The sequence below is a fragment of the Cinclus cinclus genome, chromosome 3 (genome assembly GCF_963662255.1).
Source record: "Cinclus cinclus chromosome 3, bCinCin1.1, whole genome shotgun sequence".
In the NCBI taxonomy this organism is placed as follows: domain Eukaryota; kingdom Metazoa; phylum Chordata; class Aves; order Passeriformes; family Cinclidae; genus Cinclus; species Cinclus cinclus.
The window spans coordinates 85257664-85281472 of NC_085048.1; the positions used below are offsets into that span (position 1 = coordinate 85257664).

At 40.4% G+C, this 23809-nt stretch overlaps 1 protein-coding gene across 2 annotated transcripts in view; it reads right to left on the reverse strand.

The window, feature by feature from the left end:
* The window catches only part of TTC7A (tetratricopeptide repeat domain 7A), a 166179-nt gene that overhangs the window by 88680 nt on the left and 53690 nt on the right, over positions 1-23809 (reverse strand). The window contains exons 11-14 of one of the 2 annotated variants that reach the window (XM_062490355.1): positions 22622-22726; positions 13524-13641; positions 7334-7391; positions 3746-3818 (exon numbers count right to left, since the gene is read on the reverse strand). In XM_062490355.1, the coding sequence (XP_062346339.1) occupies positions 3746-3818; positions 7334-7391; positions 13524-13641; positions 22622-22726 (354 nt within the window). The remainder of the gene's footprint in view (positions 1-3745; positions 3819-7333; positions 7392-13523; positions 13642-22621; positions 22727-23809) is intronic. The other variant, XM_062490354.1, reaches the window with a different exon arrangement.

Genomic DNA, 23809 nt, shown 5'->3' on the forward strand with positions numbered 1-23809 from the left:
CCTTACAAGTATTGCACTTCAAAATAATATTGTTTCAGCTGGACTGCAAGTCTAAGTAGGGCCTGCAATTAGAAGAAGTTACAGTTCCCTGATTTATCATTCTGCTAACAAATATACCACAGGTTTTGCATGGCATACAGGTATCTTCACATCACACTGATTAGGAAGAAAAGATGTTGTAGTAGGCCAGAAATAGCACCTTGCAGCATTACCAAAATATTGCCACAATATGGATTGTTCAGGCTAACACTTATAGAAGTAGGATTTATTTCAATAATGTGGTATGTCCCCTTAAAAACAATGCTAGTATGTCACAATTACAGGTATTAAAAGGAAAACAGAATGAGTGTTAAAAATACTTCCTAACATTAGAATGAACTTGGATATTTGAAATGGTAAATGAAACAGGAACTCTTGAGAGAAATTTTCAGGCCTTATAATTTCACATCAGTTGACAGTTACACTTAATTAACCATTACAACTACCCACTCCATCTCTTTTTATAGCATGGAAAGGAGAAAGCTTTACTGACTGGCAAGAGCTTCCATTGAAAAACAGACTTTCCACAATCCACCAGAACCTCAGGAATGCAGGGGTAGATACATCTATGGTTTATTACTTAGTTCTTCCTACAAGCCATTCTTGATCATCAGACCAATCTAGGCTAGGATGTAGGCAGAAAAGCAGCATGTTGCTGTTCAGCAGAGGAGGCAGTTGCTGGTCCGGGAAAAAGACCAGAACTACCTACATCCACGCAGTCACTGAAAGAAGCACCTCTGGAATACCTCCTAAAACAGCTCCTGTCTTGGGGCAGAGACAGCAGTCTCTCCTTCTTGAAACCAAAATAAAAACTGGGCAAAACAGCTGAAATACTTTCTCTGGTCTCTTTACTGATGTTCATCATCCAGACACTTGGGAAAGAAGTAGGTGTTTTCTGGACAGTGCCCCTTGAAACTTGAGGTCTGCTCCAAGTCCACAGGAAACTGGTGAGACTTACAGTGCTCAGCTGCTGACCCTTAGCCATCTTTCCTTTCCCATTTTCATGAAAAGAAAGGTTAGATCTAATCAAGTTTTAAAATGGCGTGAAACCTACATATGGTGTTTTTACATATCCAATACTGACTTACATGGCAGTCAAGGTCACAAACACCACCACCCCCCCAAAAAAATGGAATCAACACCTAAAATTAACAAGAGAGCTGTTGACTCTACAGAGTCATTTCCATAGAAACTGGTCTACTAAAAAACAAGGCAATGCACTAAAATCAGTGAGCTTTAAAATGTTCATTCTACCTTGCTTTTGCTGATCCAAGTGCTGTTACCACAGAAACAGGAGAAGCAGCAGAACCAGCCACTGGGAGTTGGGAGCCATGAGTCTCATTTGTCACTTGGCTTGGCCAGCTGCCAGCCAGGCACTGCAGGTGGAGATATCCACTCTTCCTGGCACTTCAACTCAAGGGAAAATCAAACTGAAAGACCCTCCTTAAAGAACAGGTTATTCTACACTGTGTTTTGCTGAAAAATCCACTAAAACACTCTGGGGCTGATGTAGACCATCCAAATCTTCCCAGTGATTCCAGTGGTCTTAAAGACACAGGCTCATCATCACTATTTTTTACCCTGTTTGCTGGTGGTTTCAAATGCCAACTCTGTATGAACCTTTTATAACCATTCCTCCTCTTGTCACATCTTCATCTCATGTCAGAGGGACACTTATGTTTTTCCATTTCCCCTTTGCCTTGCCCCAGTGGCGACAGAGACAAGTGCTATTCTAAATATTTTACAGCCTTCCAAGGAAGACAAATTGCTCCAGCTTTGCTTGGCACTCTACTGGTCAGCTGCCTCTCTTGCTTTGTTCCATGAAAGCACTCTCTTAGCTATGCAAACTAATACCTGTATTTTTCAATGCTGGGTACAGTTACCTTATTTCTTGACTCTGCCTATGGAAACAAAAAGGCCTGTTTGTTGAAAAAAAATATTCAGGTATTATATTATAACCTACTATGTAGGAAAGGCCTGATTTATTGGTATTATAGCATTGGCTGATGAAAGCCCTAACTGTGATGTTCAATAGTTAATGCAACCTATCAAAAAAGGTATCATTTATCTTTCAGTTAATCAGAAAGAGAATATATTAGATACTTTAAATAATTGACGATATTAAAAATGCATTACCAAATGTTTATCATTAAGTAAACTGGCAAAAGAAGAGTAGGATATTTTACAGCAGACTAAAAATAAAGATGTCTCAGGTATCTCCTCTCTGTCCAAGCATGTGTTAAAGACATCTCACTTGATGGGAGAAGAGCAGGAGCACCATCATAGGGGTCAGGCTGACACAACATAATAGACTGAGATCATACAGCTGTGGGAGCAGAGGAGATTGGCACAACATCAAGGATGAAAACATACAGGTAAACTAGACAAAAGAGTAAAGTGAACACAGGGAAAAGAGACTGAATGGAAAGAACAAGAGAGAAGGGAAACAAAGCAACAAGAGAGATGAAACAACATTGCAAAGACAGGCTACAACCACAGAAAAAGAAAGGGTAATGACTTAAAATGCAAGTAACAGTGAAAACAACAAAATACCAATGCCCACAAAAATCTTAATTCTATTTTTCAGGATAGCAGCTGAAAAGCTGTAATGCTTTACTCATGGCAAGCAAAAGAGGCAGCAGATCAGACAATCTCCCTATGAGGCAAAAGCTGTGAGAGAAAAAAGGGTAGTTGGATATTTTTAAAGACCCTGAGCAAACTGCATCATAAAGCAGGCAGTAGGCAGATGAGAAAGTTAAATAAGCCACTTTAATTATCCTTTCTTATTGCAGGCTCACAGCACACTGTTCTCATTATGAAAGGGTTACAGAAGTGACATTATCATGAGGGTGCTCTCTTGGAACAATTAGTTTAACCTACTGAACACACAGCTCCCCTAATTAGCTCAGGAAAGTAAGAAATACCCAACTGTTCAACTCCATAGAGTAGACTAAGTAGAGAAAACTGCAGCAAGCAGAAGGCCTGCCAAAGAAAGAAACTACAATGATGAAATTTCAAATCTAGCTAGAGAGGTATTTAAAGAACAGAAGCTGCTCCAATAAATACTTAAGCCTTTAAAGAGGACAGAGAAATAAAACACGCCAATTTTAAGAAAAAGGGGCAGACAAATAAAGCACACCACTTGGGCTAAGTGGTTGGGGTTTTTTTTTCTGAAAGGCAGTGCAGAGCATTTTCTGATCAGCTTCATTTTTCTGAGTTAACACCTGCAGCAGCATTCAAATGCCAACTAATCCCACTCGCTGCAGCGCTCCAGCACGCGTCAAAGCCTAACGTCAAACGTGCCCAAGTATGGAATAAAGCAATCCCGGCACAGGGAGCGCGATCTGGCACGATACGGAATGGGGCAGTAACGGGAGAGCCTCTGGAGCAGCCTGCAGCAGGACACAGCATGAGACCCAGGGAACAGGAATAAACACACCTTACTCATCCCACACACACACGGTGGCTCCAGGGCTGCTCAGGAGTTAGAGCTGAACACATTCCCTACAGGAGGCCATTCCATGTGCTACAGAATTATTATTTTTAGAATAAGAATTAAAAATATTTTACATAAACATATTCTGATTGCTTGTTACCGGTTACAATGCAGGAAGGAAGGGACCCTGTTTAGCAAGCCTGCGTCTTGTACAACTGGACTGTCCTTCCACCCTCCCGTGACTCCGTGATCTCCAAATATTTCACATACCTGTCTGACAAGAGCCAGCTGCAGGGACAAGTAGAGGATGATCTGGTGATCTTCAGGGGCCAGGTCACGTGCTCTTTAAGGACAACCACACAATACAAAATGAAAAGTGACTGTTAGATTGCACTCTGCAGAACTCCTTCACCATGAGTCACGTAAGCACAGAATTAAACCCAGTCTTCCCCCACAGAAAACTAGTCCAGTAATGGGGGAGCACACTGTAACCAGACAAAAAGCAGAACAGTGCTGGCCTGTCTAAGCCAGAATCCCAGGAAAAAGTATGAGAAACACAGCCTCCAGGATGTTATACAACTTATGCGCTCCTTTATTAAATGCCACTTAATATCTTGGAACTTGGATAACTAATATGGAAAAAGTAGCTCTGAGCTCAAAACAAACCCATCAAATCATTATTTTAAGTAATTCAGGTGATGGACATAGTTGTCTAATTTGTTCCTATACTGCCACTTTTCAAACATTAAGAGAGGGTTAGGTTAGCACTGAAAAATAGTCACTATGAGCATGTAAAGTACTAAAGATCAGAAGCCTGTGACACCAGCTGGTGTTCAAACACACAAGACATTCTCCACCCTGCAGCTTCTAGTTTAATTTTTGACAGCAGATTCCTAATTTGGAAAGAAAAGATACTTAGGGAGTAATGATTTGATGACAGGAGCTGTGCCTGGACCAAAAACAGGGCCCTTACTTCTGAAGCTTGGACTCTGAGGTGCTCCCTTCCAGTCCACAGCCAGCAGCGGGCACTGCACGGAAGAGAAGCCTTGGCTAGAGAAGGCTGCAGTGTGTCCAGAACCAGATGTGCAGGCCCTCAACAAAGTCTTGTACAAGGCAGAGAACTGGGATGGACAACCTGGGCAGAACTGTCCCCTCTCAGACTATGCTAGGCATGAAACTGCACTCTGAATTTGCTAGAATGTGGAGAAGCCATTAACCAAGGCAATGATGGGATAGTGTCTTGGGGAACCTAGCCTAGGAGGAAAGGTGGGGCAGCAGCTCATGCCACCTGGCAAGCCCATGCCAGGAACCAGAGGATTCTCCCCTTGTGACTCACAGAGCTCACTCACAGAGCCCCGCAGCACAGGGAAGCCATTTCACATGGGAGAAATGGGGAAGAGGAAGGTCCCTCACAGCCAATTAACATTCCTGACCTTTTTCTGGGCTGCATTCCAGGACACCAGGGAAACCTGCACCTGCATTGCCAGGCTCAAAGTGAGCACAATTAATGTCCTTATGAGGGAGAAACAACAAGCTGACAACACTGGTGCCTAAAACCCATGCCAAAACTATTGATTTGCTAATAATAAACAAGTAACAATAAAAGAATTACTTTAGGAAAAAAAACACATACCATTTTAATGGCAGCCACTTTTCAAATGCCATCTTGGCCTGTGAGCAAGAAGATTTTGAAGCTGATTTTTCTAACTAATGGCTCTAGAACAAATTAATTTAGTATGGACTGAATATGTCCTGTAAGTGTGTAAGTCAAAGTGGCACTCAAGTGTTCTAAAGCAATGCCAAAGACATCAAGGTGCAATTAGTACAGGGGAATCACTAATTTCTCCTTCCACTTCAAAATACCACAAAAAAACCCCTCCCAAACCCAAACAGCTACAAGCCCACCACACACACAAAAAAACCAAAAAAACCCACCAAAAAAAGCAACAACAACAAAAAACCCCAAACAAAAAAAAAAAACACAAACAAAAAATAAAACAAAACCAAAAAAAAAGCACCAAAAAAACCCCCCCTGAACCTAAAAAGCCTCCAACCCTCCAAAAAATTGAAACAAACAACAAAACTCCACAAGACAGAACCCAGTTTTGCCCTCAGGTGTTAGGCAGGGTGAGCCACCTCTTTACAAAGTGTCTCTGGTGAAACCTTCAGTAGCTTCTCCAGCAAAAAATAACAGGAGAAAGTTCACAAGAATACAGCAGATGAGCTAAATGGTGCTTTTGGAAAGAAACAAAGGATTGTTACATTACTGCTCATTTTCCTCAGAAGGAATTAAAAAAATATTTGGTGCAGTCTTCCAGTTGAAAAAGCCCCTTACAAAGATGACTACAGGCCAAACCATGGCCTGAGAGATCATATATGTTCTTCAAAAAGAGGTGAAACACAAGGAAGGCAAAAAAGGAAAGAAATCAAATATAGGCATTTAGGAAAACACAAGTAATGAGCTCACTGTCACATTCCTGTTGGCTGAAATTGGAGTAACCTGTGTTTGGCTAGATGCTTGTCTGCCTCCTAAGCAGAGTTAAGATACCATGAAAACAAGTCACAGCCAATGGGAAAGGTCAAAGGATAAAAAAATATAAAGTTTAAAAGCAGTGCAGCACCACAATTCCTTAAAATTGGTCAGCAGTTCAGCAGTTAATTTACGACACTGGAGTCCACAAACCAGTGTGACTTTGAAGTACACTCCTGATCCAAATAGTGAATTAGTAAATGGCTTTTAGAAGTTTTCTCTCTCAGATCTCCATAAGGTAAGTATCCAGAATTCTATCTGTGGCTTCAGCTCTTGCACTCACTACAAAACCAGTGTAAGACAAACTTGTTGGCTCTTTCTCGGTCAGCATCAGCAAAACAGCTAAGACCCTTTACCATTGTTCAAACTGCTAAACCTGTACTTAGAGATACCAGAGATTTCAAGTTTTCTTCAGTTATGCAATTACAACCACAACAAACTCAGATACTTCAGCCCAAGACTTAGACCACATAAGCTTCCATTTAGTTGCTATCTGTAGTCTGCAGGCATCTACATTTATAGCGGGTTGTAAACTGTGAATGTAATTGTACAAATGTAAACAACTGCCTGAACACCAACCAGTATATTTTGGGTGGTGTAATCTAATCATAACAGGGTACAGAAGCTCCTACCTTACCTCTTTATCCTACAGAATGGACAAAAGAGGGGTTTAAATCATGCAGTTGTACTTGAGGTCTCATGTACAGCTGCACAAGAATGTAATTCACAGTTGCGTCCAGGGTGCAGCCATTGTTACCAGCTTTTCCCAAAAATACAGGGAAGGAGGAAGGGTGAGTGGTGCCTGCTTTGTATTGCTAGCTCTGGAACCTCCTCTTCCAACGACAACTCATGGAAAAACTCATCAGGACAGTAATTATCCTCTCCCCTAGGTGCACTGCTGCCAGGTCACCCCATAGCTGCCTACACCCTGATGGTGAAGGTACTTTCCCACCATGATGGAAACAGGATTTTAAGCCTGCTTCACAAAGGAATTGAGACAAAATTAGCTTTCCACATTTGCCAGCTGGCATCATGTAAGGAAGCTGCATCTTTCAGCACTGTAGATCTCACTGCTGCTAATTTGAGGCTAAGGTTTTTTCTGGAAGGTGGCAGAACAGTATTCATACCTTGGATATTCAATCAAATAATCACTGCATTTAGCCATCATAAAGATGGTTTTGACAGACTACTGCTGAAATCTAATAAGCTGTTTCCAAACTTTCCAGAAAGAAAGCTTTACACAGAGGAAAAACAAACATAAAAAGAAAAAAATTTCTGAATTCATGCAAAAAATACATAATGCAAGTACCTGCAAAATTCCTACTCACCTCTCCAATGTCTGAAGGGCTTTCTTGTTTAATTCATCCTGAGTGCTCTTTAGAGTTGCTGTAGGACAAGATACAATGCCATTTAAGAGTTAATTCAATGTTTCAGATTAAATAAATAAATGTATAAAGTATTTCAAACTTGAAGCGTAAACAGTTTAGAAATCTGTGCGTGTTTGTGCGTGTGCTCATTTTGAAACAAATTCTCAAATTCATTTTTATTAAAGATTATTTTAAGTCCTTTGTTTGAAATACTGACACATTTTTTTATTTACATATGCCACTGAAGAGGGTTGGGAGAAGGGGCCAAACACTAACTAGATACCAAGAAGGCAACAGGCCCTCAGCCAGGCTGCTGCAAATGCTAGAAGCAGTAACCTGCAGCACATTCTGACTCAGATACAGGCCACCCCCACCACCATCTTCATGTAGGAGGGTGCTGCGGGTTGAACAGGGAACACCAGCAACCAGACTTACAGCTCTGTGACAAAACAACAACATCTTTGAGGCCACAACAGACTTTTAGGTTACTTCAGATGTGGCATTAGACACTAATGCCCTTCTTCCATGTCTCTAATTGTTTGACTAATGGATCCTGCCCAGTACGTGTCAATGTATAAATTAATTCCTACCTAAAACCAGAAAAGTAAGAGAAGAATCAAGCTTGTTATATGTGGGTATCATAAGGTATAATCACAAAGATCAACAGGAACAGAGGAAGAGCTTAAAGGAATATGGCTTTCTCAGATCCAAAATATCTGGAAACCTAGTGATTGTTTTTAGAAGTGCATTGGCTTTCTTGTTCCGGTTCTTAGGTTTTCAGATTTTGCATAGCAGTTGTTTCTTGTTCTGCCTGTTCTGAGAGCTATTGATCAAGAGCATAAGGAAGTGATGAGTAGTTAATCCATCAGCAAACATCATCCATTAATATATCTGGTTTGATACATCAAGTCAGTGTATGCTCCAAAACAGAAAGTTACCAAGTAGTACATAATAATGCAAGAAACCCAGTGAAATTCAAGAAAAAGCTATTAAGAAGAAAGAGCTGTGTTCTTCTGCAAGACCTGCAAAGGTAACCAGTTTCTTTGGACTCTGAAATATGTCAGCAAGTGAGATTCTGTAAGTAAATTACTTGCTGCAGTAGCTATAGTGATCAGACCTTTTTTATTCCTACATCTTCCAAGAGTTCTTCAAAACACTAGGCTCATTTGTGAGGAACAGCAGTCTTCGGGATTTCCTAATCATAAAGATCAGAACTTGCTTAGGCCACAAAACTTACCCTAAGTATTAAAAGCTGACCAAAAATTTTGAATTTTAAATAATAAATTTAAAGACATGGACTTTCATGTAAAATGCAGCATTTGTTAAAAACACATCACTCTCAGTAGCCTTAATTCAGGCTTCAAAACACTAGATAAAGGCAACAAAGGAAGAAAATTTAGAAAAAAAATTAAAGAACCAAGACTGGTGTAAACAAAAATGCTTGAGCAAACATTGGAAAGGATTTGATCATACCTACAGAAAAAAAACCTGACATTCTCATGGAAACTACAGTTCTTTATTTAAGTTACAGAGCAACTCTGAAGATGTCACACAATAAGAAAGACTGAAGAAAATGTTACCATTTGTCCCTCAAATTAAACACCAAATGGAAAAGCTAGAACTTCTAGCTTCCACCTGTTAAGACATTTGACTAAAGTTCAGCTTGTAGTCAGAAAGAACACAAAGCAGTTGTGGAAATGAAATGATTACAACCAGTCAGCCTTGCCACTGCATTACTGGGAAACAGCATGTGACTCCCACCTCCCACAGTATGGACTGTATCTGCAGGTACCACAAAGTTGGAAATCTGGTTATCCACTAGCTTTGTGTCTGACTTGGATGAACACACTGAAACTTGTGCTTGACAACACTGAGCACTGATGCTGCAAGTTAACTATGCCATTTACAGGGTCTTTACAGCTGAAGGGGATAAATTAGGGAAAAAAACCCAACCCAACAATAAAAAGTGACTTGGGGGGAGATGCCATCAGGTCAAGGGAGATGATCTGCTCTATCATGAGACCCCCACCTGGAATGCTGTGTTCAGCTCTGGCATCCACAACATAAGACACGGTTGCATTGGAACAAATCCAAAAAAGGGCCATGAAAATGGTTGGAAGACCTCTCCTATACAGAAAAGCTGAGAGAGTTGGGGTTTTTCAGCCTGGAGAAGGGTCAAGGGAGGCCTTACTGCACCCTTTTAATATTTAAGAAAGACAAAGGGTTATTTTTTTACCAGGTCCTACAGTGATAGGACAAGGGGTAATGGTTTTAAGCAAGAAGAGGAATATTGAGATTACATACAGGCAGTAACTCTTTACCAGGAGGGTGTCAAGACTCTGAAACCAGCAGCCCAAAGATGTTGCTGATGCCCTACCCCTGAATTATTCAAAGAGATTGACAACCCACTTGTATCACTGAAAAGCTCTGACTTCAGACAAAGAAAAGTTTGTACTAAGGAAACAGAACCTGGTGGGTCTGATTAAATTTTTAAAATTTGTGCTCCATTCTCTCAGGTCAATGGCACCAAAGAATTCTTCAGTGCCTACCCAACTTTACTTCCTGTAAGCACAGCTGCTGCAGCTCCATCACCTGAAACAAAATATTACTTAGATTAAAATAAGATGCAAAAGCATTCGGACCAATGGGAGAGTGGCACAGGGGGGTTTCTGAAACCCGTATGACACAGTACTTTTGCAACTGCCACTTGAGCAGCCCAAGATTTATCTTCTGAAGCAATCTGGATTTTTAAAGGAGCTTCAGCCTTACTAAATTTCAACAGGCTCTTCAGCAATATTTTGGTACCTAAATACAAAGTTCTGGAATCACATATGAAAAAAAAGGAGGACAAGTTCTGCCTTAGTAAAAGCAGTTAGAGCATAATAGGAATAGTGAATGCATGGAATGAAACACAGTGCCTAGGATCAGAATAAACACTATAAACATGGGGACAGGAATCTAGCTCTAATCTTGTCCAATGGATTGAACACCCATTAGCAGCTGAAGCACAGTCAGGTCTATTTATGCAAAACATTTGTTTTGTGGGAAAAAAATCAGTCTGTGATGTGCAAAACTGTTCCTTTATGTGAATCACAATGCAAGAAGTGAGGACGACAGATAAATGGACTTCATAAATACGTTTCTGATCCAAACAGAAACACTGACACGCATGCACCCTTTTGCAAACATGACTGAGTTTCAGAAACTATTCCCTTGTGTTAAAGCATCTAATATGGCACAACGCACAGTTTTAACGCCCAAAATTATAATTAAAGACTGCATGCACTGTTATTTCCGAAAGCAAATACTGTAAGTTTGTTCACTAATAATTTTTTCACTTCTTAGGGAATAAATGTGTGGAGGGCTTAACATTACCCAGTGCTGTCAGTACACTGCTTGTAAGATCCACAAGGACTGATAGAATGAGTTTCGAATTCAGTCCCCGATCCATGGCCTTCTACCAAAATTCTAAATGAAAACAGAGATACGGCACACTCATCTCTGAAAAAATAATGAGGCACTGTTAAATCACAAAAATTTCACTATTTGTGAGGTGGTGATGTGAGTTAAGAAGAGCATTGTATTTCACAATACACTCTCAACCTAGTCCTTCCTCTTTAGACTTTGTTAAATTCATCTCATCTTTCCCTGTCTTCAGTGAATTCTTCACCAGATCTAAGGGAGGAAAAGTTGACAATACAGCTTATGTCAAAACTGGAACTATGGGAGGAAGAGGAATGGTTTGCTGTTGACATTGACCCACTGGAAACTGATCTGCAGAAAATGGACACAAAACTACAAACAGGAGGCTTGGGCTTCTACGACTGAGGCAAAAGTGTCATTGATTTCCTCTGAGGACACACCTTTCAGCTACTTCAATGAGGCTTACTTCAAGAATCACGTAATTAAACATTAAGAATAAGGAAGCTATCCAGCATAAGTTTCAGGAAGTTGTATTTCCTACAGGAGCTTTTTGCAAATCACAAAGAAAAGGCTTTAATACAGCTCCTCAGTGCCTCTGCCACACAGAAGAAAAAATAATTACTAAAAGGTTGTATCAAATAAGAAAACCTAATGTGGATGGAAGGCTGTAAGCTTTAGAAAGCAACTGGTCAAATGTCTCTGAAAAACTTAGCTATCATTGAAAACACTGATTGAAAGTCATCTCAATTGGAAAGGTACAGGAATCTCACATATACACACACATAGATGTTTGACTTGACTGCATATGTCAGTAAGGACTGATATAAAGACAATGATAAACAAGATTGACAACACGAGGCAGGATTACATCACAGAACTGCTGTCTTTCAGCATGTTCTAGCTGTGCTTCCTCACTGTCATACGCTTTTTTTTTAACAATGCTAATGAAAAATGTCTTGCTAGTGCAAATTTGACATTTTCCAGTAAAACACAGTTCCATATTCATGACCATCATATCCATGCTTTTGAAGGACTTAATCCATTTGATTAAAATATAATGTGCAAGGTTGCAATATACTCTATTTCCCTCAAATAACTGACTTGCCCTGTTGCTTTAAAGGCCAGAGATACGATAAGAAGACAGATATATTCTGCTGTTTCAAAACATGAATCAGAAGCTAATCTAAAAATAATCCAAGGCAGTTGTTGTGAAGACTGTTTATTTTACATTAATAAGGACACAATATTGAACTAATCTCTTGAAAACTCAGATTTACAGAAAAAGAGATTCCAACTAACATTTTGCTGCACCAAAATAATTTTAGAGCCAGAGTACAGCACACGCCTCTCCAACTCCATTCTTTAGAAACCACCTTCTTTTCATACCTAAGTTTACAAAGAGATTGTAAGGGGCTAACAGAAAACCTTCTATCTCTGAAAACAGTCTCTGGGATCTTGTATACCTTTAGAACAATTTAAACAACATCTAGGCACAATGCCTTAAAAACTAGGCTGTTAAGCAGAACTCTATTCCTAGTGGACTTAAAATATATATAAAAGACAAATTTCAGGCTACGAAAGGACATATATTTTGACATGAACTTTCTAGGGAGAACAACTCTGAGGCAGGGAAATGGAGAACTGGAGAGAGCTGCAGTGCCTGTTAGCCTCCGTGATGAATAGCAGTTCTCAGAAAAGATGATCAGATATGTCTGGCTGAAAAACTACACCAACTTGCACTACTGAGGAACATAAGAACACTTTCTCATACACAGGCCTTGCAGAATTCTGGTGTAAGTTGCAAGGCCTGCATATTCCATGGTAAAATAATAGAGCAATTTTAGCTTTGATTCAGGCTTCTTTGCTAGAAGAAGTTGGTTTGCTTCTATGGAAATTATCCAACACAGAAGCCATTGCTTGCATGAGGGCAGGACTGCCAAAATAATTAGGAAACACACCAGCTCAGACATTATTCAAAGAAGATGTGTTAGAAGTCTTTTACCTTGTTAGGAATCATAGAATAAACACAGACTGTTCCCACCTGTGAGCTTGATGAAGGTCAGAGCTAGAACTCTCCCGAACACTTCAAGCCCTTCTAACTACAAAGCACCAAACCTCCAGGAGTCCCTCTGTCCACTCATTCAAGATCCAAGGAAGCAGCATTAAAATAAAATTCATCTTACATTCAGTGGTCTGTTTCTAGTCAACATCCACATGTAACAGTGAGGTAGGTATTTTTATCTTGTTTACTTCTAAGTAAAAGAAATGACATCACAGAGAGGTTGAATCTCTGTGGGGAATCAGCATCACACCAGGAACTGAACTGAGGCATTTCTGACTCCAGTTCTTGGATACTATTTCTTTATGATTTATGAGTGGGTGACAAAAATATGAGAACAGATGTAAAGTTTGACTTTTTGTTGTATAAATTAAGTGAAAAAAATATATTACAAATATGCAAGTAAGGCATACCAAGCATTGTCAGCTACAGATTATCTCCGCCGAAGTAATGACCTGCATTTCTTCCTTTACCTAAAAGTTTCACTTTTATTAACAAAGAATATAGTTCTCTGAGCAAGTGAATTTATCCATTTATCTTGCGAGCTGATTGTTTTTCACGTCTGGTCAGTAGTGAGAGCAGATTTTCTAATAAATTCCCACTGCTTGCACTGAAGACTTTGAACAAATTCTCTCTCCCTATAACACACCTGACAAACAAGTAACTCACCATCAGTAGCTTGAAGGCTGTACGTCAGGCCCAGTGCCAGGTAACCCTTTGCTAGGGACTCTCCAGCATCCTCACCCAGGTCTATCACCATTTTAGCAAAGTGTTCTCCTTCTTCCAGCTGCAAAAGAAGTAGGTTAAGATTAACAGGCATTTCCTCTCTACTCCAATAAAATTTACTATTAAGTTTACCTGTAAGTGATCTGAGAGCCATTCACACAAGGGCTTTCAGTGATCCCGGTGAACACTCATAAAAAGGAGAATGTAGAAGGTCAGATAAGCAGACCTTGTTGCACATGCATAGTTTTGAGAAAAGTTTGGGTTTTGCACCCCAAACTCTTTTCAGATGTTTAAGATTAATCAAGGACACTATCTTATTTTATAGTTCCCTTCAGGCACGCTTAAATCATGCAGCCTTAAATACAAATGCTGGATCAGCTGGACTACTTACATGCTATCCTAGTAGGGCATTGAAAGGTCTAGCAGGCTTCTTCCTTCAAAGGAAGACCATTGCATTCTGCTGTCTGACTTTTTTAACTCTTAGCAAATTTTGCTTTCTTTTAAAACGTTGCAAGAATAAAACAAGAAACCGCTAACTTCATTGAAAGCTCTCAGCTGTTGCTTGCAGTTCTGCCACCACAAGGATACAGAAATTTCAGGACACTGATTTTGATCTGAACTAACGTACTACCTTGACAGCTCTTGCTGCACTAGGTACATTCTGCATCTTTTGCAAAGACACAGTTTCCTTAAAAATGTGTTTTATACTATAGATAGCAATTGGAGGACAGAGCGTGACAATCTCTCAGGATCAGCCTCCAAAATTATGAAATATGTAAGCTGGTCTCTTCTACTACATCACAGACTCCTCCCCACAACTTTCCTTTCTACACATACCTATCAGCACCTGTAAAATATGAGTTAATGGCAATTTTAAACAAAAAGAATAAGTTAAATATTTTATTACAGAATGGAGTGTTTTTTCTCATTTCTAACTTTAAACTTTCATTAACATCACTCACCTGTTCTAAGTAGAAAAGACTAAGACCTGTACACTGTATATACCTTGAAAGGTGTAGGTTGGAGAGACATTGGCATAACTTTCAAGTAATGCCTGAAAGAGAGGCTACAGGAAGGTCTCATTTCTGTACAAGACAGTATACAGATTCTGCCACCCATAATCAGAGTCATTCCTAATCAAGAAGCAGACACCATTACACTATCTGACAAATCTTCCTTTTGGAAACTTTCAGTACATCAAAACTGACTTTATGGGATGGGGTTGTTTAATTTTTAGAAAGTACTTTTTTTTTGTTTGAAATCCAGCTAGTTTAGACAAGTACTGTGGACTTGTGTCCTCTTAATACTCAGCTTTGTCAGACTTCAGCACTTCATGTCTCCTTAATATCTAAAATTACTCACCCGTAACAATCTGGAATTAAAATGCACCATCAGACAAGAAATTTGCCTTCTGCAGTGATCTGTTAATACGCTACCTATGAACAGAATCTACTTGACTCGATGTAGCATCCTGTCAATGGGCCTCCTAGTCACACAACTTTAAAACATTCAGGCGACAACATTAGTTAATGGCTTCATAAACAAACAACCTGGGATCTATTAGATGATATCAAACATAAGAAGAAAATTTACTTTTAACATAAGCCTGAAGAAAGGCTGAAAAGTGCAAGTGAAGAAGCCAATCCCCACTGCTTAGACTTCTTTCTCACTGATACAACTCCCTGGGGCCTCTCTAGAATTCAAACTAGATGTAGAACAATTGTTCCCCAACATCTGAAACCTCAGATCACTCAGTCCAATGACCAACAGGTATGTTATCATCAAACTCTTTTCTGAAAGCAAAATGAAAGCATTAGTGCTGCTCACTGCCCCGTCAGCTGTGATTGTGGAAGCCACACAGGAACACCTCTTGCAGAACACTTGCACGTGCCAACTGAACTGCAAGGCCTGTCTTTGAGAGTAGAATCCAAAGCCTACCAAAACCACTGGAAATAGTCCCACCTACTTCAATAATGTTCAGATAACACCTTTAAATTCTCATGACATCAGGAAGACTGAGATTTGTTTCAGGAGATTTCTTAACCTGTCAGTAGCCCTACCTACTTCCCTGCCACATACTGAAATGTCTTCTGGACCAGATCTTAGGACAATGGAAGAGGTGGCCCATGACTTGCCATATAGGAAAAAAACCCAAAAAATGGAACCCACAAACGAATAACAAAAAACTCACCTATACATCTATAACTGAATTAATCTCTCAGAAACTTTTATGTAAGACATGAAATCTTCCCTGCAGCCTGAAAATTCATGAGGCACTTCTTTGCCACCATCAACAGCTATATTCCCACTCTCTTTCTTCATTTTTTCTTCTCCCCACACACTTTCATCCAAGAAGTCTCCATTAGATGAAGAGCTATACAAGGAATTCCAATGACTAGTGAACAAGTGTAGGGGTGGGTAGAGTGTATGGAAAAAAAGATTAAATGAAATGCTTGAAGCTGAAATGAAGACAGGTAAAATTGGAGAGATTTTGCTCCATTGTTTCTCTGAATGGTCACCTGATGGTAATTCCAGTCTCTGACTGGAAATACCTACACTGCATAAATCAGTAGTACACCATTCAGCCTTCCTGCCTGCCAGTTACCTGTCAGTACCAGATTAACATAATGAATGAATAATTAAAACCATAACTTTTCAGAGTGGCTAAAACAGCACTTCTAGCACATTCTTGTAAACATTTATTCATTCTAAGCACTAATGGCACTTTGACCAGCCACAAATATTCTTATGAATGCAAACTTGGGTCAGCTGAAGTCTGCTTTGAAAATAAGCAGCCTCACAAACTCCAGCACAGCTGGCTCTGTTTATGAGAACATTTACTTTTCCTTCTTACAGCACTCAGACACTTCCCCCGCCAGCCCTGCTGTGGCAGCCATCTGCCCCCTCTTCTCCCATTCTCCTACTCTTCAGTCATTCTGGACAAGTGTGAAAAGCCAAGCCTTTCACTCACATCACCGACTGAGGTTTCAACTCTCCAGTGCATCAGTCTTGCAGATGGCCTAGTCAACTGTAAATCTGGAATGTACTATCTGAAACAGGAATAACCCCCTTGGAACACTTGGGGTAACCAACTACACTAAAAGCACTACCAGATTGCTGTCTGGATAACAGCTCTCTCTCCATACACCCGAGTGAGGGACCAGTAGTGAGCCTGAGCTGTGATCTGCCAGTAAAGCTGTGTCTGTGGGGATCCTTAAGGACACAGGGGGTTCTCCAGTCTGTACTGTGGAAATGAGAAAGGAAGGAGGGAAGGCCTACTATGTTATTCTCTAAGAAGCAACAAAAAACAAAGTCTCAAAGCCATCTTTCCAATCTGGTCCTTACTGTTCTAACATTTTTCTACATACTTTGCACTGAAAAGCTGGTGGAGAGAAGGGCAGCATTCCAGGTTGCAAGGAAAAGTTCCCTGCCTCCAACACCTGCATGGAAGAAAGCACGGGGGAAAACACATAAGAAGAAATTTCTGCATTCTGAACTCCAGCTATATAAGGTGTCTACCACACCAGAAAGCAAACACCTGACACCTGGAGAGAGACAGGCTGCCAAACTGTGAACTGACACCAGTAAGATGGCAATACACTAGGGTTAGTTGGGGCTTTTTTCCCCTTTCACTTCCTCCTTCATATTTGAGAGAAAAAGAACAGTTGCTAGCTGTGATATCCTGAGGGATATTTCCCCTTTTACAGAGAGTGGCTGTTCCAGCCACCACTGTTATTTGGCCACAGGTTTTGGTGTGTGCTCAAGCCAAGCCCGGAGGCATACTGACAAGGGAGTGGAGAACAGCAGGTGCTGTCCCCTGGCCTAATGCCACCCAGCTGGTGTCCAACTGCCACCCAGATTGTTTTTAGAAAAGCTCAAGCCCTACCTCACTGTATCAACAGCTTGCAGGACTAAGTAGGAACTGCACTTCTCACTAGCACACATTTAGAGTGACTAGGGACAAACAAATCAATGATGTACTGCAGGATGAAAACAGCATTCTATTGTGCCAAAAAGAGGAGCACACCAAGGAAGTGGCAGGAAATACATTAAATGACAGTGGACTTAGGACAGCAGACACAGGTAACAAAGCAGGTGAATTTGGACACCAGTGACACTGAACAATACCCAAGCACTTAAGAGATCAAAATCCTACAGATTAATTACACATGATGTTACACAGATTAATCCTACACAAAATTTCACATGATGTTAACTAGTTGAATCAACCTCTTCTTACTACTTTCATTACATTGTGTTGCAGCTATAGAGACTAATTAAAAGAGAAGAATATAAATATTGTGAAATGAAAACGTTAAGAGGAAAATGCATAGGAAGAAAGTGGTCTGTAAGGCATAGTCTAATGAAAAGGTTTTGTCCCACAGCTGTTTACAGCACACAAAGCCAATCATGTTATGTATGTCAGAAAAAGAAAAGCTGTGCTTTCTATAGCTGGTATAGTCAGCATTTGCTGTCTGTCACCATTGTTAAGCCCACCAATTTACTTTGTGTAAACTCGGCCCCCAGCACTCAGGCCTTTCCTCCACTGTAGGAGAGTGGCTTGTTCACAAAGGCACTGAATGTATAGAAGACAAAATTCTTGGTTATTTTTAAGGTCTAAAACCCATGGGATTGCCCAAGAACAGCAGTGGTGATGTAATCAAGAATGTCTTTTAAATACAGAAGAAATACCTAGTAGCTCCTTGCCTTCCCCTGCTTTCTCAGCAGCCTCTCACTCTGGTGATGTCAATCCTCTCAGACATCCACCAGCAGGCAGACTAACTCCAGTAAAGTGACCAGATTTCATCTTTTAATATTATTCATACTGCACTACAACCTAAGCATCTCCAGGCGACTCCAGGGCTCCTAAGTGCCTGGGTGCAAGCACATGCACAGCATTTATTATCTATAGTGGCAGGGTCAACAGCAGACAGAAGGGGAGAGAAGCACTCTCTGATCAAGTGGTCTGTGAAAGTAATGAATGGTAAGCTGTTACCTCAGAAGTATGCAGCTCTAAATCTGCATCCTGCCAACCCCCCTGACACACACACACTGTGACGTCCTGTCCTCATGGTATGTCTTACTCAGTTTTTATGACTCCATGCACAGCCTGCCCTGGCCCAATACCACTTCATCTCCCTTTCTCTGGTTGATGGCATGATCTCTGTATTCCCAACAAAGTGCTACAGCAGAGCACTTTGCTGTGCATACTAGTTCAAAGAAATGAGAGAAATGTCTGAGGTACAGGCCCATCCTGTACTGCAGCTTTTGCTATGGGACAAACTCCTTTGAGAAGCTGAGATGATAATATTGGCATAATTTGATGCTACACAAGTTTAGCACACCACCACTACCACTATCGTATCAACTGTGGAGCAATGAAAATGTTAAGAATATGCCTCATGTCTTCCTGCTTTTTTGTAAGAGTAGAGTTCTAAAAGATTCAAGCCTATCCTAGGATTAAAGTTCATTTTGTTCCATGTGTATTTAACAGTATTTTCAACATGCCTCCATTGAAACCAATGGAGTAAAAGGCAAAAGAAAGCATCAGAGTAACCCTAAATGCCTCAAACAAGGCTCCTAAAATGGAGAAATTCAGTATTTAGCGCTTGCCTGTAGGAAGAAGTTTCATTTTTAGTATTTTCACAACACCTGCCATAACAGGATCCTGGAGAACCTAGATCAGTAGTGAAATTAACAGTACTCTACTATTAAAATATTAAAAACAAGTCATACTGCAACTCAAAGTCACTGCCAAAATAGGCAAGTGAGCACTCAGCTGAGACCATGCCAGGGAAGGCTGAGTGAAAGAGGAAATTGCAGCAAGCCTTTTAGTGAGCAGAACTCTGAATTTAGAGTGGAGCAAGGCAAAGCAACCCCAGTATGAACATATTTCAGCGCAAGCTACCTCAGCTCTTCTATGGAAATTTCTAACAATACTCTGACCCACAATGGTCAAAGAGTTAGTTCATTCTGGAAAGCTAAAAGACAGCTGGCTAAACACAAATGGGCTTTGTGTTTGCTTGATACGTCCACGTGCAAGTTCAGCAAACTGTTGTGCTGAAACCCCAGCAAGCTAGAAGGCTTAGCAGCACATTGCCTCAAAAGCAATTCTGAGCCTACTACAAAAATATTTAAAACATCTGTGAGATGGTTTAGATACAATATAAAAGTTCCAACTTTGCTGTACAGGTCTGACTGCATCCTGACCATACAAATGTGGTTTACGTATGTGCATTAGTTTTGAAGCTTTTCTGGTCCTCCAAGTCTACTGGCTTAAATTTTAGAATAAATGAAGTACTGATTTATTGTTTACACTGATTTTTTTTTATTATTTTTGTTTTTGAAAACCTCTAACTCTGAAAAAGGTAGCCAAAACACTGCTTATACTACTTAGTTGTCTACTGCAGGCCCAATCCTAAAAGCTAGAGGTTGATGGAGCAGATCATCTCCTGATGTAAGCCAGCAAGGTACCCCTAACATGCCAGTGAAGTACTGGCAACTTACATCAGTTAATGATCTGGTCATACTGCCACAACAGAAGCTGGAGGATGCTCAGTTCTGTATCAGGCTTTGTAATATATTGATTTGCATGGAACTGTATGAATGCATCCATGTTTTCACTTTGATTTGCTCAGCACTGAGAGATTATTTTATAGAAGAGATAGGAGCATCCTCAATGCTGTAAATCACTATAGTACATTCCAATTAATTTTCTGTTTTCCCTGCTCTTAAAAGTGTGCTGAGACACCATGTACAAAGCCAGCAAAATGAGTTAAGTGCTCACTAGATTAATCATGAAAGAAACTGTTCTGTACTTCTCATGACATTCTGTAATTACCCATCTGCATAAACGTTGTGTTTTGGTGTGCTTTTTTCTTATTGCTAGTAACTGAAAGAAGACTGAAGTACTGCTTGCCCATGGGCCATAAACAAACTGGCTACAATACTGCACCACACAGTAGACAGATGCAGGATATAAATTAGCTGTTTCATTTGGATAAATGGTGATCTGATTTCACCCTTTTCCTGCCTAGCCAGCAATCAAGTACATGGATGTATTTTCTAATTGAAAAATTAATCGTATTTTATATGTTCTGAAAAGGAAGATGTATTTGAGTATTTGTAACTGCTAATATTTGTCCATTAGACTGTTCCTGTCCCATGCCTATCCTTCTTTCTATTTATACTGACATTGATCAGCCTGTTCACTTCCAGTTTAAATTATTCAATTCTGATTTGATTGCCATGTAATTTAAATGCAAATAATTACTGTAAGGATGACATTTAGAAAAACAGTTCTGCTAAGCAGGAAGGTCTTTATTAGGCACAGGAGTCTGCCAGTAATATCAGAAGCACCCCTTTGACTAAGAGATGTGGGAACCTATAATTTCAGTTCTTTTAAAAGATGAGCTGATTTCCCTCGGACTCCACTTAATTAAAACGCTTCTATACCATCATCAAGTTTGCTATGAGGGTAAAGCATAGGCCACTGACTGAAAGGAAGGGGAGATGGACTATTTTTAATTTAGTTTTAGTTCATAAGGCTGTGCACTAGGTAACTGCAGTAACATTACCCGCTTGTGAAATCATGATTTTATTTTGTAATATCCCCTAGTTCTGAGTCACGGCCTGACTGAACAACACTGAAAAGCATGTCACACAATAAAAAAGCAGCACAGTGAAGAAAAAGAACTTCTTATTTTGAAATAATCAAAACAAGCTCATTTTTCCCTTCTTCCCTTGACTTTCCTAATTTTTAGGGTTTGCCAGTTGTTTTACCAGATCTGTCGTGTATGAGAAGTCTGGACATACTGGATTCCCCAAGCTGGAATTGAATTACAGTCTCTCAATGTTTTTTCAAAGTAACCAGGTATTTTTATAAGCTCGCTGTGCTTTGAAAACTTCAGACATACTAAGAACAGTTTTCAACACAGCTGTAATGCTTCACTTTCACACTGTTTTAACATCTCGAATAATCTGAAAAACCTGACTTATTTAAAAAAACAGCATTCACTGTGAATCTTTTTTGTATCACTGAATGACTCAGCCTTCAAAATTTAGAGACTGAGCTGTGGGCACAAGAGAGTTAAATTGCTCCAAATGTAGAGCAGAAGTAGGTTGGGCAGTTCAGCAAGGATTCCCTCAAGGTCCTCAGACTTGAAGATTTTTTTCCTAGAAAAAGATGCTGCTCAGTTTTGCTGACTCACATATAAGCTTAACCATCATTGTTTGAACAGTATAGTTCATTCAAAAACATACATAACCAGACATAATCCCTGGTGGTGGTGTAAATGAATACAACTCAAGTTTAGCTGAACAGCAGCTTTCATAAGACAGGGATGTAGAAAGTGGGCAGGCAGGGAAAGGGAACAAAACAGGAGCAAATGGGCTTCTACAGCTTTTCAACGCAATCTGTGCAGATTCTTCTGGTGTTTTCTTTCATGTTCTTACATCTGTGTTTTACTTCTATTTAGGAATTGTAATCCTTCACTGACTGCAGGGACACCTCGTGGTGAGGACAGGTGAGAACAGCAGGCTGCCATTCAGTTAATTAAACCAAGTAGAGAAAGAGTGACAGATGTTTCTGCTCCTTTGGATGATCAGAATTTCACGGGCACCAACTTCCACTCCCACTCTGCTTCTGGGGCATACATTGACACATCCAGAACACAAAACACTGACACAGCAACTTCAAGAACAAAGGATTGAGTTGTCCAGCAGACCTGAATGATCTAACAGTCCACTTATAACTATTAACTTGTGTCTTCCAGGGGCTACAAGAGTGGCTCATTCAACATGACACTAAGGTGAAGCAGCAGTACTCAGAACCCCCTCCTTCTCTCTTCAGTGTGCCAGAAAAAACACATTTTAATGACTCACTGCAAAATTTACTGCAGGGATTTTCATTTTTGTATAAAAGACACGTGTATGTATGATTTTTATCAGGGATTCCCTTTCTCCCTACTGCAACTACACTGTGGCAGTGTCACTGCAGCACCTAATCCATTACATAATAAGAATTACATCAGCTTGCTTACCCAGTGCAGTGACCCAATGCAGACCTTGGCAGCCAGAAGAGGAACGGTGGGATCTGTAGGTCGCAGTTTAGCACACTCTCTGAGCACTGACACAGCATATGCTGACTGGAGGAGTGGGAGAGAGGGGGAGGAAATAAAAAAGGCTGATTAGACAATGCTGTTGAGAGCCCATGCAAAATATTGCAGGGACATGTACAAAGAAGTGCTATGGAGAAAAGAATCCCATGTCAGCAACAAGTCAGCAACTTTATTCCCACCTCCACATGCAGACGTGTGTACACACACACACACACACACACACACACAAACACACTCTTCCCACGCTCAGAGGAAACATGCCAAAGAGGCAGCCCTGGCTGTGCACTTCACAAGAAACAGTTTTCTTAGCTATCAACGCACTGGTTATTTTAGCTCTGCCCTCCCAATACATAAGAATTCTGTTGCAGTCTTCCTTGCATATAATCATCTTCCAGTAAGCCAGAAGAGATCATAAAGAGCTTATCCTCCAGTACATTCACATTTTAGGCCAACTTAACTCAGAGAGGTTTGTTCAGCTACAGTAATCTTCTCAGTAGGTTTTGTGCCTTCTCCAGTTCCAGAACATACAAGCAAGCAACTGGGACCCCATCATACAAAGGGTGGATGTGGACCAATACACTGTTCAGTGGGTGGTCCAAGCATGTGTTAGAAAGAAAGCCCATAAAACTCCTGCTGTCTTTCTGGTGTTAGGTTACCATTAATGAGGATGTTTTTTAAGATTCACACTCATATAGCCCTTTTGATCTGATGTGCTCTGCCAACATTGTGTTTTACAGCACACATTCATGGCTGCCACATTTGAGACGCTTTAAAGGGGAATGAAGAAAGCTCTGGTCTGAGGCAGTGATGAGAAGGCCATGTCAGACAGTAAGAAGGTGACAGGAGTTTCCCCGCCAGAGCCTCCCAGCCCATTCCATCTGAATCAGTTTGTCTTATGTTTAATTAAACCTTTCTCACTACTGACCCTGATCCACTCAAATTTTTTCATGCCTAAGCTCAAGGGGAAGTTTTATTCTCTTGGAATTTCTCCTTGCATGCCTGTTTCCTCCCAGAGTCTTCCACACAGTCCCAAGACACAATGTTCCGGCTGAGAAGCACCTTAAATAGTCATGGCCTTCCTATATTACAGAAGAGCAGCACCAGAAGCTT